This window comes from Piliocolobus tephrosceles, chromosome 1, assembly GCF_002776525.5.
Source record: "Piliocolobus tephrosceles isolate RC106 chromosome 1, ASM277652v3, whole genome shotgun sequence".
Taxonomy (NCBI): domain Eukaryota; kingdom Metazoa; phylum Chordata; class Mammalia; order Primates; family Cercopithecidae; genus Piliocolobus; species Piliocolobus tephrosceles.
The window spans coordinates 124,839,688-124,855,824 of NC_045434.1; the positions used below are offsets into that span (position 1 = coordinate 124,839,688).

General features: G+C 34.9%; 1 protein-coding gene across 2 annotated transcripts in view; it reads right to left on the reverse strand.

Moving 5' to 3' along the window:
- Positions 1-16,137, reverse strand: part of PTBP2 (polypyrimidine tract binding protein 2) — a 91,699-nt gene that overhangs the window by 6,931 nt on the left and 68,631 nt on the right. Inside the window, exons 9-11 of one of the 2 annotated variants that reach the window (XM_023231023.2) lie at positions 4,060-4,199; positions 2,536-2,569; positions 2,026-2,118 (exon numbers count right to left, since the gene is read on the reverse strand). In XM_023231023.2, the coding sequence (XP_023086791.1) occupies positions 2,026-2,118; positions 2,536-2,569; positions 4,060-4,199 (267 nt within the window). Of the gene's footprint in view, positions 1-2,025; positions 2,119-2,535; positions 2,570-4,059; positions 4,215-16,137 lie in introns of both variants that reach the window. The other variant, XM_023231022.2, reaches the window with a different exon arrangement.

Genomic DNA, 16,137 nt, shown 5'->3' on the forward strand with positions numbered 1-16,137 from the left:
GCATAAAGACATCTGCCTATAATACAAAGCAATGAATACTCACAAATAGAGTCCCCTTGAAAACCAAAAAGAATAAGAATAGAGTTCAGAAACAAAAAAATGTTTTAGCCTCATTTATTTGTTCTCAATAGTACACCACAGAGTTTTGTGTGGGTGTGGGTGTGTAGGTGTGTCTGTGTGTTTTAAAGGAAGTGATGGTGTCAGTACATATTTTTATGGTCACATAGTTCAAGAAAGCAAAAATCTACCTAGCAGCAATGAGAAATGATGAATTATTTACCACTACATATAGTCCAAAAATTATAAGCCCTCCTAGCAAGTCAAAACTTTAATGACATTATCTTATAAAATTGGGGATAAATGATTTACAAATTTAAGTACTATTAACTCAATTGTGTCCTCCCAAAATTTGTATGCTGAAGTCCTAACCCCCAATGTAACTGTACTTAAAAACAGGGCCTTTAAGGAGGTTATTCAGGTTAAATGTGGTCATTAAGGGAAGAGCCCTGATTCAACAGGACTAGTATCCTTATAAGGGGAAGAGACTCTTAACGCACCTGCACAGTGGAAAGGCCACATGAGGACACATGGGGAAGATGGTTGGCTGCAAGTCAAGAGAGACCTCACCAGAAACAATCTGCTAGCAGTTTCATCTGGGACTTCTAGACCCCAAAGTTTTTCTGAAAACTCTGAGGAAATAAATTTTTGTTGTTTCATCTACTCAGTCCGTGGTACTTTGGTTATGGTAGCCCAAGCAGATTACAAGTATGGCAAAAAATTAAAATATTACTTAAAACAGTCTTTACATAAAACAAAAACTATCTGGAAGATATGAGGTAACTCTACCACAGGTAATTATCAACTATAAAGACTCTGCATCCCTTATTTAAATGACACATAATGCCACCCATACCTCAAACAATTAGGGCAAAAAATGACATATTTGAGAACACTCTGATTATGAAGTACTGCCAAGTGCTACTTACAACATGTATGAAAGCAACAGCAATTACTATTCCAACCAGAGTACAGAAGTGCACACAGAGGAAAATATATACTAAGGATCATGACATAATCAGCACTTTCATACCTCTTTAAGACACATACCACCATTTTAAAAATGGAGAGTCAGATGGATAGTTTTATACCTCATCTGAGTTGCTACGAGTATTGCCAAGAAACACTAAAATTCAAACCTATTATGTGTTTGAAATTCAAAATTTTCTATGTGATGCCAAAGGCCAAAATTGGTCTAGTGTAACAAGTTGTTCATCTGAGTCTCATAGGGATATAAATGCAAAAATACACTCGTCCTAACATCAAAAATGGCAAATTTACAAATTAACAATGTGAATACAATCAGTCGGAGGCACCATTATCCCTGAATCTCAATGAACAGAACTGTAAGAACATCCTGGCATTTACAGTCAATCACTGGTGTGAATGTGCAGGTGTGTTCTAGATTTATGTATTCGACTATGTATGAAGTCAAATGACATGTTTAATTAAAATAATCAATTACTTATTTAAGTAATGATATAAAGTATAACTTGACTAAACTACCTTTTAAGATTTCCAAAGTGATTAACAACAGTGTTTTTAGCACAAGCTTTTCATTTTGTAAACCTGGTATCACAAGACTTTATAAGAATTAAAATAACACGGCATTAAGAAGGATTCTATGGACTATATGAACAGTTAGCTTCTATTAACAAGGAGTAGCTAGAACAAAAATCACTATGAATCTTCAATATAAATAATTCTCATGTGAAACTATTATTACAATTTTGAAGCTAAAATTTTTTCCTATTATGAGTGCATTTGAAAAACAGGAGGAGGATAGCAGAAAAATACAAATACGTTCATCACATACAACTATTCACATTAAAATGACATTTTGAGCCCTAGCCATTAAAATAAATAATTTCTTACTGATGTAAAGGAGTTTATTTTTATTCACAGATTCACATTATGCATTTGAAAGCAGAAGTGAAGATGTACAGATGAAACATAGTTTAATCTTACCAAGTTGTGACTGGTTTCCATCAGCCATCTGTATTAGAGCGCTGTCTTTCTTATTGTACAAAATCTTCACACGCTGCACATCTCCATAAACACCTTTTTTGGAGCCACAGAGAGGTAATCCAAAAATGGAATTAATTTTATGTGAAAGTCACCTGAAGATTATCTCTCTGACATATCAATGAAACATTCAGACATCAACATGATCACTCATTCAATCTCATCATTCTCACAAATGAATAAAGAAGATCAAGATTTTGAACAGTGAATTTTGAAAAGAATAATTTTTGATAAACCCTCAAAGCTATGTGAATGATATTAAATTAAAGACCATGCAAAATAAATTAGCATGCATTAAAACAAATTTTGTGTCTATGGAGAGTTTTAAATAGCAAAGAAAAATAGCAAAAGATTTACTATTCAACTTTAAGCCAAAGTGCTAGCTACAAATAAGAATTAAGGTGAAACAAAAATCAAATCAATAATAAAAGTATAGTGCTAACAATAACATACCGAAGAGGGTAAACAGACTTTGGGGCGTAACCATCTTTAGAAGGAGAGAAGAGCAAGCAGCGTAAGACAAGAAGAGAGAAGAGTCGAGGAAGAGCGGAGATGAACAGATCATCCATAACGAAGGGTGGTTCCCGCAGAATGGTGAGGTGGTCATGGATCATGGTTCAAGGCGGTTAATTGGGGCAAGTTGGTCCGAGGAACATTTGTTCAAGCACAGAAGCATGAACATAGGGAATGGAGACAGGGAATGAAGACAAGGACAAGGAAAATAAAGGATAAGACAGGGAAGGGAATGGGCATTTGGGAAAAGACAAGGAAAGGGAAGGTGAACACACAGGGAAAAGGATGAAATGGGGAAGGGAAACAGCAATGCAGAAGAAAAAAATAAGGAATTGGGGAACAAAAACAAAATAAAATATAGGTCAGTACATAGGAAATGCAGGAATTTGGTCAGAAAATGGTTGGTTTATGTACTGTACAAGAAAAACTGAGTAAAATGTAGTCATCCAAGACAAATATGGGTAAAGTACATCTATATCAAAGAGTAAATTACAGCATTTCATCTCAACATAGGGAAGGAAAGCATGCATAGGAATTTTTAACTTTGAACTTTAACTGCATAAGCATGGCTGGTTATGAAATGCAGGCAAAAGTCTTAAAATAAAAACAAAGGCACTCTGATTCAAACATTTTAGCATGCAGAACTGTGAATGATAATAGTATTAAATGGATAAAATAAGCTAACGTTCATATTAACAGAGGCCAATTAAAAATGAAACAAATTCAAATTAGACATCATAAACTGATACACTGAGCTTCCCACATTTCATACCAGCTTTCATAGCATTCAAAATAAAATATACCAGACATAAAATGTACAACTAAAGAAAATAACTTAGCAATAAATTTAATTTAACTGGGTGAGGTGGGTGGGGCGGGTCAGGGGTCAGGAAGGAAGGGGTGGGGGAATAAAGTTAAAAAATATTTTTAGAAGACAATGACTAATAACTGCAAAGAAAAAATTACTAAGAAAGACTGGAAGAGTGCCTCGTCAAGATCTTTGGAAGAACCTTCAAAGAAAAATGTATTAGAGTAGTTCACATAAAATAAGATTTAAAAAAAATGCAATGACATATAAGCATGAAATGAACAAGCAAATAATTAGAAAAGGCAAAGAGCAAAATTGTTTTACAGTTAAATTTGCAAATTAGATCACATTTGCCTTTGAGAACAACAAAATGATAAGCCAAACTACAGTACTTCACCATATTTTTCTTAGGAAAAATAGGTTAGGTTAAAAAATATACAAATATAGATATAGATATAAAGAGACATGACTGTTTAAGGAAATAAAGTATTACCTAAACAATACATAGATTTTATTCAGAAGTAGAAACATACAGAAAATACTTTGACTAATGAATGTACATAAAAAGAAAGGCAAGTGCAAAATGAAATAAACATGAAAAACTTTCACAAATGAAATGGAGTTAAAGAATAAACATTAGAGATTATTTTACTAACCTCTTCATTTAAATTGCTAACCAACAGGACTGTATTGCCACCAGCTGAGACTCCAGGCATACCCACTCGGCCAGCAGCAGCTGCAGCAGCTGCTGCAGCAGCATTTGGAATAGCCAAAGGACTCAGAGCTCCTGGAACAGCTGCAACAGGAAGCCCTAATTTTAAAATAAAGCATATTTTACGAAACACACACAAGTCGTTTACAAAAACCAATTTAAGCACGATGGCTGCATGGCTTACAGCTGACCATTCCAAATGGTTCCTGAAAGTTAATTTTTATAGTGTTTAGAAAAATTGTTTGCTGATGTGTAGTAGAGAAAAATAATCGATTTCAACAAAACCATTAATTGAACTAAAGTACATACCTGTATTATGTTAAAATATCAAATATATAATACTCTATTTCCTCTGGAAAAGCAAACAAAGCATGAAGAATATAATTCCAAGTCACAGACTTGGAAAATTCACTTCCATGATTTACAGTAATAAGCCAAATGTAAAAAAGTATCACTTTCGATATACATAATGGTAATTCACTATTTTCTGCAAGTGCTATCTTCTTCATAAACTCACACTTGAAATCAAATAATTACAGCTTAAGAAACAAAGATAGTAGTCTTTCAGCTCCTAGAGACAAATCACTATGAACATCATTATTTAATTCATGCAAATAAAGAAAATCTTAGCAAAATGTGCTTGCCTTCTTAATTATACACTCAAGTAATTATAATGAATACAAGTTTCTTGAACACAACACCCTCCCAGTTCAAAGAACAAGAAACCATCACTACAACACAGATTTTGTTTCAGTATGTTCCTATCCTTTCCCAATCTATGTTATCATTTCCTTATTTTATTGTTGTAGTTTCCAGTCTTATTGCTGTCCTACTACCTTTAAGTCACCATCTCTTCAGTCATTTATTCTAGACAGAATTCCCTTTTGTGTTAGCACCTTTCATCTACTTTTCAATTACCAATCAGCTTGGAATACTTTCATCCCTTAAATTCTTACACACCAGCTTATTTCTCATAAATATTGGTTCACTAAACAAACGAATTGCATGTTCTTTTTTACATTCCCAGCATAGAGGAACAACACCCAAACTAAATGAATTTGATTTCATAACATACCTGAGTAGAACGGGCCTTTACCACTCTTGTTCCATAAGTTCACATTTTATTTCTTCTTTCTTTCCAGCTTTCTGGTGCATTTCATAAGAATCTGCTGTTACCTTTGGTTTTAGAGATCTTACTCTTTTAAAAGTCAAGTTTTTGATCTTTTTACTTTATAGAAACTACTGTGACCTTTCATTGGCAGCCTGAAGTGCTCTTTAATATTCACAATCCTTAACCTAAATTTTAGATTTACAAAACTTTCCCCTCCATCTCTTTTTAATTCAGCCTTTATCTCTTCTGAGAACTCCGTCAGTGGCATATGTTTCTCATTTAATACTCTTGCTCTTGATGAGTTTCTTTTCACAGCTTTTTGTCTATACCCTTTGTTTTCTTGGCTCTCCTTTTTTCTTACTTTGCTAACTTTTTTATGGCTTTACATTTTGTTTTGGAAGATTTCCAACATACACAAAAGTAAAGAGACTATAATAATGCACCTCTATGCAGCCATCACCCAGCTTTAACAATGATCAACTCATGGCCAATCTTGTTTCATCCCCTTTTATTCTTAAAGTAAATCTCAGAAATTAGAATCTAATTTTAAAATAAAAAATTCTCATGTTAAATACTTACTAATGCATAATAGTCTTCAGTGCCTCTTTGAATACACCAATGTGGATCTTTTCAACCAAATATTCTACTATATTACTAACTTCTCCATGTTAAATACTATACCTCTCACTATCCTCCCCGTAAGTTGTTCTCATTTAACATTCAATAGATATGTTCATTTGTTGTCAAGCATACATTCCTAATTCCCAGGCATGCATTCCTACACACAACCATTTTTTTTTCTTGCAGTCTTGAGAAGTGACCTCCCCACACTGTAATACTATTCGTCAGTATTTTCAGATAGCTCTGACTGAATGCACAGAATATTCAACTAAAGTTGACAATACAATTATTTATTAGTAGCAGAAACTCCAGATGTAGTCATTATATTGTTGCATCATTCTCCTATTTTCCTGCCTTTAGTTAGCTACCTTTTAGGAAAAATGGTAAATTAAAAATTCTGTTAAATTCCATAGTCTTTATGAGATCCAACTGATGGCAAACACACACAAAACCACCAACTTCAATATGGCATGCAGAAGAAGTTCAGTACCAAGCCTCAAATTCCCTTTTTAACAATAAAAGGTCTGTTTTTTAAAAAAGTCCATCAAAGATATTTGGACTAGATCTTTGCCACAATAAAAAAATTAAATCATTTTAATTTCTGGTTTCACTTTTAATTCTAACAGGAAGAAGCAATTCTAAGGGCCCACTAAGCCAAAAAATCTTCACTGTGGAATTAAAATTAGTTACCAAAAAGATCTGCTCATCACTAGTATTTTCTCTGTACATCTCTTGACTCTTATAACCATCTACTGTTTATTAAAATACTCTGCATCTCCTACTTATTTAACTATAATTGTCTTAAACTTTGTATTCCCACAGTGAAAAAGTTCTCAAATTTTTGGTCTCAGGCCCCCTTTACAGTCTTAAAAACTAAGAAGGATCACAAGGAGTTTTTGTTAAGTTGGGTTCTATTAATGGTTATCATTTCAGAAATTAAAACCAAGAACTTTTTTTTTTTTTTTTTTTTTTTTTTGAGACAGAGTCTTGCTCTTGTCCCTCAGGCTGGAGTGTAATGGCAAGATTTTGGCTCACTGCAACCTTCACCTTCTGGCTTCAAGCGATTCTCCTGCCTCAGCCTCTCGAGTAGCTGAGACTACAGGCACCCGCCACCACGCCTGACTAACTTTTGTATTTTTAGTAGAGAGGGGTTTCACCATGTTGGCCAGGCTGGTCTCGAACTCCTGACCTCAGGTGATCTGCCTGCCTCAGCCTCCCAAAGTACTGGGATTACAGGTCTGAGCCAATGTGCCTGGCCAAAACCACTAACTTTTTAAAGCACACAAACACACATACTATTAGCCTTCAGAGTGATGCCACTGTACGCTATTAAGAGAAAAAGTAAAAAAAGGCAAACTACATTTTAGTATTACCATGAAAAGTAATACTAAACTTTGTAGGCCCCCTATAAGGATCTCAGGAACTCTCACAAATCTCTGGACATTTGTAAAACGCTACCAAATATTCACATGCTTTGTACATATGGAGTGCTCAAAAATTACTAAGGAATTTAAAAGATAACATTTACTCAGTTCAAATAAAAGAAAATGCTGTAATACATGACATATATTTTTTAAAAGAATGCTGAGTTAATTGACACTCCCAAACTTTACAGCTCTCAGTCATCTCCTACTCATTTTTCCCTCTTGAAATCTCAGGAAAAATTACAAATTCATAAAGTATATTTTAAAAATTATCAATCTATTTAAATTCAGTATTGATCTAAACATACCGGCCTAAGGTTAACACTATTTTTATGAAAAATCGCTTCATATCTGAGATACAACCTTACCTTGCCACTATACATTCAAATAATCTAATGAAAATTACTTACCAAAAACATTTAAAGATGGTGAAAAACAGTCAAAAAGAATTTTAAATATTTAAGATATAATTGTTTTCAAAACACATTTTTTGTTCTTGAAATCTGGGTTTTCCAGCAGAGATAACTTGGTGGTATGATATTGTTTAGAACATCAAGCCTTATCATGGAAAAACACTAATTGAGAATTAAAATAATTAGTTAATAATTAAAATAAATTTGTAATGGTAATTGAGAATTAAAAGTCTAGGCTAAAGCTTCCCCACCCTTTAGTTTTTGAGACAAGGTTCACTCTGTCACCCAAGATAGAGTACAGTGGCATGATCATGGCTCACTGCAGTCTCTATCTTCTGGGCTCAGGCAATCCTCCCACCTCAGCCTCCTAAGTAGCTGGGACTACAGGCACATACCACCAGGCCTGGGAATTTTTTTTTATTTTTAGTAGAGACTGAGATCTCACTATGTTGGTCAGGCTGGTCTCAAACTGCTAGCCTCAAGCAATCCTCCCACCTTGACCTCTCAAAGTGCTGGGATTACAGGTGTGAGCCACAACACCTGGCCTAAAGCCCTTTTTAGTGTGACAGATCTGAAACATTAAAAAAAAAAAAAAAAAAAAAAAAAAAAGCCAGAGAATGCTTATTTTACTAAATAATCTTGCACTTTAGTAAAAATAAGACTATCAATCATCTAGTCAGAAAAATTTGGGCTCGAAATAGATGAATTTACCTCTTTCCAACTAAGGAGGTAATAAAAATCTTACCAAAAAGGGGAATGCAAGGTGTGAGGTCCTCACTGTCTGAATGCTAATTCAGTCTCCTCACTTGTCGATTTACTTCCACCATTCTGGGCCACCTTGTCAGGTGATCTATTATGTCCAATGATCCTTCCTTTTACACAGTTCATAGTATGGTATAAGAATGCTTTAATAGGTAAGAGGAGCCACCACCTGTCCTTAATCCCACTAGTATGTATTTCTCTTTCATTATTTCCTCCCCTCGGCTGATAACTTAGAAAAACTACTTAGGCTACCTTAACACAGTTCTAAATCACTGGAGTAGTCTAAGATTTTCCTGGACTTTTAAAGCCTCTGAAGATTCTCCAATTTCCCTCAATATACTTTTGTCTGAAAAATTACTTTGTCAATCAGGTATTTTTAGGTTTAATCTCAATGCTGTCTGCTGCAATAAAAATATAAAAACCTACAAAATATTTCATGATGCACTATTCATATCATAATACATTCTAGAAAATAATTCTGTTCTTAACTCCCAGCTAAATGAGAGGACAATAAACTCACCATGGGCCCTTTGAGAAAGTTATAGAAAGCATATTAAACATATTGTATACACTGGCTCTAACAGATTACTTCTAGCTACAGAAATTATAATTTTAACTTTAATGATTTGCATCTTTAGCTAAGGCAGCAGATATGCAGGAAAAAACTGTTTTCACATATTGATAAGGAGGGATAAAAACACTCGATCTACTCCGAGGATTGTTATAAAGATAAAATAATGTAAAAGAGCTTCCTAAACGATCATGTGCTGAAGAAAAGAAGGTGTTGCAGGAATCTTCTTCATGTGAAATGGCCCTCATCAGATGGGTCACCCAGACATTGTGAGTGACTCAGCAATCTCCTAAAATTCTCATGTTAGTTCTGACACTATTATTACTAACCTTTCCTCCACAGAAGCTGATGGATGCCCAGCCATGTATATGACAAGAGACCCTAAGTCCGGACAGAAGTGATATAAATTATGTATCTGTTCTCTTCCTTTCAGATATTACACTGAAACACATAGGTATCCCTAACCTTGCTCATTTCAACTGAAGAATTAAACTGGTTTTGTTAATTAAATCATTTAGAAATTGTGTCTATAATTTTTAGCTATTTTAAAAGGTTTAGATTTACAAACAAATTTAAGATATTACAACGCTCTTATATAACCTGGAAACCCAGATCCCCCATTATTAGCAACATACATTAGTATGGTATTGCAATTTATTAGTTGTTGCAATTAATCAACCAATACTGATAAATTAACAAAAGTCCATTCTTTGTCAGATTTCTTCAATTTGCATCTAATGTCCCTTTTTTTGTTCCAGTATCTCCTATTACATCTAATCATCTTGTCTCCTTAGGTTCCCCTTACTTGTGAGAGTTTATGATTTTGAAAAATGTCAAATTTATCCCTCCATCTTCCATTCTAAAAGTTCCATCCAAAGTAATTTATGATTTCTTTTGGTCTTACTTCTTTTCCCTGTTCACAACATCTGGTAGTTATTAGTCTTGTGTACTACTGAACAGAAGAGCATTCGTGGTAGGACTCTAAAGCCCCTTCTTTTTTTTTTGAGATGGAGTTTCACTCTGTCACCCAGGCTGGAGTGCAACGGCATGATCTCAGCTCACTGCAACCTCCACCTCCTGGGTTCAAGCGATTCTCCTGACTCAGCCTCCTGAGGAGCTAAGATTATAGGCGCCCACCACCACAGCTGGCTAATTTTTGTATTTTCAGTAGAGACAGTTATTTCACCATGTTGGCCAGGCCGGTTTTAAACTCCTGACCTCAAGTGATATGCCCGCCTCAGCCTCCCAAAGTGCTGGGATTACAGGCAAGAACCATCGCACCTGGCAGTGCCTTCTACTTTTTTTTTTTTTTGAGACGGAGTCTCGCTCTGTCACCCAGGCTGGAGCGGAGTGGCCCGATCTCGGCTCACTACAAGCTCCACCTCCCGGGTTCACGCCATTCTCCTGACTCAGCCTCCTGAGTAGCTGGGACTACAGGCGCCTGCAACCATGCCTGGCTAATTCTAATTCTTAAAGTATAGTCAGTCCTCTGTATCTCTGGGTTCCGATTCAACCAACCTTGGATAAAAATATTTGGGGGGAAAACGATGGTGTACTGCACATGTATAGAAAGTTGTTCTTGTACTTTATTCCCTAAACAATAGAGTATAACAACCATTTACATAGCATTTATATTGTACTGGATAATACAAGTAATCTAAAGGTGATTTAAAGTACATATAAGAGGTTGTGTATAGGTCATATGCAAACACTATACCATTTTATACAAGGAACTTGAGCATCAGTGGATTTTAGTATACAGGGGGTGTGTGGCGGCAGGGGTAGGGGGTGGGAAGTGGGACTGTGTGTGTCCTAGAACCAATCTCCCATGTATACCAAGGGGTCTGGAAGGCACATTTCACATTTTATTTCCTGATTTGAAAATAAAAATTTTACTTTTCATAAGCATGACACCTGCTATTCTTTCTTGAAACAATTCAATCCTCTTTCTCTTCCACCATTCCTTCCCTTGGTTCTTATTTTGCCTTATGGAATCCATTCTCTTCTACCATTAACAGCTACACTTTTATTCTACCTGTTCCTTGGATTAACTTTTTAATTAAAAACTTGCTTTTCTTCTAATGGAACTTCCACAATCCCCTCAAAAAGTCATTTTTGGTCTCCCTCAACTTTCCTCCAAAGGAAAGAATAAGGATGCATCATGCATCACTCCACCTCACCACCCAATGTTACTTTCAAACTGCTGTTCTACCACCATCATTAAGTTTGGTATCTGATGTCAATGCCACCTAATCATACCACACTCTTTCCTATCAAAATAGCCATTGGATTACTGGAACATCTCCTCCCATTACATAAAGACTTCAGCACCTGGCTTTATTTCCTTCTTCTCCATTCCCTGCATCAACCTATGACTTTTTCAAGACTCTCGTCTCATGATTTCTTAAAAACATCCACTTTGATGGTTTTTACCACATCCATCCATATTAGCAACTTCTTTTGCTACATCTTGATTTTTCTTTCCTCCGTCTCTTTTTGTAATGGTCATTCAACACTTTTATCTCCTTTCCTAACTTCTTTCTTTTCTTGATCCTCCTATTCCCACACAACCACTAAACCCACTTTTGACCTTTACGGTGACCCCCTTTCTATTCTCCCTTGACTTGACTTTACCATAGAGCCTAAGCTTGGGCCAACACTCTGCTCATTTGCTACTATTTCTTTAATGTTACACAATTTCAGACTTAGATAAATCTAGTCTTATATTCTGTCTATGCTTTCATCTGGGCTTGACAAATATTAGAGTGAAAACACACAAACCCCACAAATGCTAATTCTAGAAATATTTTGTTATCTACTTTTAGCTGAATTTCCAGTCCATTTTTGAGAGTTTCCCCAAATCCAATAGAGTCTTAAGTCTACTTTCCTACTTTCAACTTGTTAAGCAAGTGTCTTATAATATTCAGATCAGAATTCAATCAAATTTTTCAACCAACTTCAAAATCCTCACTTCTTTCATCTGTTCTTCTTTCTCCCTTGCTTCATAAAGACATATAATGGTGACAGGAAAGAATAATGACTGTAACACTGATGATTTTGGTACTGCTTCCAGCTCTGCATCTACTTTTTTTTTTTTTTTGGTGGAAACAGGGCCTTGCGAGGTTGCCCAGACTGGTCTCAAAATCTTGGCCTCAAGCAATTCTCCTGCCTCAGCCTTCCAAAGTGCTGGGATTGTAGGTGCGAACTACCACACCCAGCCAATGCACCTACATTTCTTTGTGAACTTGATAAAAAATCTCTTCTGGTTCTAACAATGGTCCTAAAAAATATCTCTATATTTAAATCCCAACATGTCCACTTTACTCCTGATCTAATCCTTACAATCAATTCTAGGACTTAAACTAGCCTTAGAAACAACTACTAGTTAACAGGTAGCTAGCATTTATTATATGCCAGGCACTGTACAAAGTTCTTTGCACATTAACACATTTAATCCTCACAACAGCCTTAAATGGAAGGTATTATTATCATTATGTCCAAACGTGGAAATGAGAGGACTCCAAGCCCATGTTTTAAATGATTATACATACTGCCTCACTGCAAACATTCCCCCATTGCTTTACTCCTGAACTACCATCCTATTTCTTCTTCTTTTCTGTGGCACACTTCTTCAAAGAGTACAGTTACTTTCTCATCACATGTATATCCTTAATTCGTTTTAATTTGATTTATACACTCTTGTGAATAATCTTATGTAAGTACACTGTACTGAACAATCACTACTAATTTTAATCCTATTTATTTGATTGCTAGATTTCTTGTTTATCTTATCTATAACATAAATATGCACTGCTTAAAGTTTAATTATAATGCTTTAATCCTCTTGCTTTCTTATACCTGGGAAATCTTAAATCAAAATTTTAAACATCACATCTCTGGCCTCTGAATACACAACTCCACAGAACTCTTGTCCAAGTCTTAGGCTGAATTTCCTACTGTCCGGTGGACTCCTCCACATTTTTCTCATAAGCTATCATATCAATAAGATGCCAAGTCCTATTACTTTTACATATAATTTTTCCCAGATTTCTTACTTTGCATTCTCATTTTATGTTCATCCCCCACTTTGATAACCTGAAAAAAGCCAAACATCTAAAACTTGGTACATAATATCATCAAATAGTCGCAGATACTCAGACGCTCATCTTCCAGTCAAAAAGGAGTTGAAGAATTCCCATATAAAATTCATACTCCCTGGATAACATCGGTTTTAAGATCTTGTCCCATAATACTTTCTGGCATCATTACCTTTCATATTTTTTCAATTATCCTATTCGTCACACATAACTGAATGTTTATCACTCCTAAAACATGACATATACTCTATCACATTTAATCATGCTATGTTTTTGGCCCATAAAACCCTCCCAAGTTCTCCTTTTGTTGATGGATCACTCATTTATGTGCTGATAACCACACTAACTCCACTATATATTTCAGTTTGCCTCCAATTAGATCTAACTCATATGTTTCTTGTCTCTGATGAGAAGCTTCACGAAAACAGAAACTCTGTTATTCTTGAGTCCCTGAAGTGTCTAGCATAGTGTTAAAATGACTGCTGAATAATACAATGAATGAATAAACCAGGATGACACTGAAGTGAGCCAACATCCTTCCAGGGCTATGAAATGTTCATGGCAATTAATTGAGGGTAGCCGTTTAGAGCTGCTAGTGAAAATTTTCTGCATAACCTTTACCTCCCTGGAAAGAATCACCTTTTATACTTTGGTCACAAACATATATAGTTTTTCTTCTACTAAATGCAGAAGCAAAAGAAGTATTTTCTTTGTTTTAGCCATACTATATTTGTTAACTCTTAAAAATAATTTCTTTAATAAAATCTGCAATCTGATTTGATTTAAACCTATCTTTACGCAGAAGATTTTAATTATGCAAGGTTGGAGTTGATTACCATAGAATTTAGGCTGTTTGGCCTTAAAAATATTAACTCTAAGATGAATACAAGAGAGGTCTTCAAGTATCAACAGACTGTCATAGAAAAGGGGAAGGTAATGGAAAGTAAGTATTAACAAATGAAGTAAATTTCTTAAAACTACAGATGAGAACAATATAATGGGTAAACATAATGGATCCATTTAAGCAAGACCATGTGAAAAGTTTTTAATGGATGATCACATAGTCTTAACTATCTGCCCTGGATAATTAAACCTTTGAAAAACATTTTATAGTCCTATTGTAATAAGCGTATTTCATTGAAAATGCTGGTCAGTATGTAAACATGAAATGATGTAGTAACATTTTTTTCTCATCTGTAACCCGTAATACCTTCAAAGTATCCAACTACCATCAAACATGTTTCCTTTACTCAGATAATAAAAATCATTCCAGATGTAAAACACATTCATCCAACTATTACTTATAATGGAATTAAGAGCTGAATACGCTCTCTAAAAGACAGAGTTTCAAATTAATTTGTGACTCAAAAGTAAAAATTTTATCCAGTGTCAAAAAATTTTAAATAAACTCTATCTACTTTAGCTCTTCCAATGTTTCTTCCAAAAGACATAGTTTAAGACTTAAAAATTAACATTTTAAAAATTCAGCTATAGCAAAGTAGAGGACAGTTCAATAATCCAAAGAGGTCAACATCATTTAAAATTGTACATACAAAGAAGCACACTCCAACGATTATTTACTTCTTAGATATTAAAACACATGAAATGAGAAAGTCAAAGTTATGGGACAGTTAGGACAGGTAGTGACTTCTGACCAAGTATTTCTGATTTATGTTGAAAATAAAATATTAATTTTTAAATAACATGTATTTTTTATTTTGGTGTTATGGCATTCAGCAATGTGCTTTAAAATCTATGTATTTTTTAATATTTCTGAGAAAGACTAGAATGTTTCTGTATATGTGATTACTTTGGTCTTTCTTGGGGGGTAGCTTTCAAATATGTCCTGCAGTAGATAAGTTTTTTGGCTTAATTTTACGGCTACTATTTGCTATAATTAGTCTTAATAAAATATTATAGAAAAAGATTTTGAAAAAATTAGATTGACATAAATTTTAACGTGTTGTTTGTCAAAAAGATAAAAATATAAGTTCAGTTTATTATTTGCATGTTACATATCTACCCTTGTTTTGTACCCAATTTTGAATGAATGTATGAACAATACTCATTTTTCATTTTTTAATCAATAAGATAATCAGGCTAAATACTGAATGGACTTGGTAAGAAAAAATATCTTACTATGTAAAAAAAAGAAAAGAAAAGAAAGCTAAAATGATGGGACTTACATTTTTACTACATGTATATTATTATTCTTGATAACTATTCTACAGGGGAGAAGACGACAGGCTAAAATGTCAAGCTAATCTAATTTTATTCCACTATTTATTAGTTAGGAGTACGGACCTTGGAACTAGACTTCCTGGCTTTGAGTGCTAGGGCTTGGTCACTCAAAAGTTAAGGGAATCTGAGCAAACTGTTCTTTCTGCCCTACTTTCCAAATCTGTAAAATGGGATCCATAATGGTAACTACATTTAGAGATGATATATTACTTGTGAAGGGCTAAGAACAGTTGAGTGCCTGAAACAGGACACAAAAATGGTTAGCTAATGTTAGTGTTCATATTCAGCAAACTTTTGGCTCCTAGGATTGACACATTTCATTCTAAGCTACAGTATTTTAAACGTTTGTGTCACAAAATAATGACATAAAAAACTCTAAGCAGGCCAGGCGCGGTGGCTCACGCCTGTAATCCCGGTACTTTGGGAGGCCCAGGTGGGAGGATCATGAGGTCAGGGATTAAGACCATCCTGGCTAACACGGTGAAACCCCGTCTCTACTAAAAAAATACAAAGAAATTAGCCAGGCATGGTGGCAGGCACCTGCAGTCCCAGCTACTTGGGAGGCTGAGGCAGGAGAATGGCGTGAACCCAGGAGGCGGAGGTTACCGTGAGCAGAGATTGCGCCACTGCACTCCAGCCTGAGCGACAGAGCGAGACGACTCCGTCTCAACAAAAAAAAAAACAAAAAAAAAAACAAAAAAAAAACACTCCAAGGAATAGAGGTGGAATCTAAGGAACTAGTATTAACTTAATAATTTTCGAGCTATTCCTAGGGTGGCAAC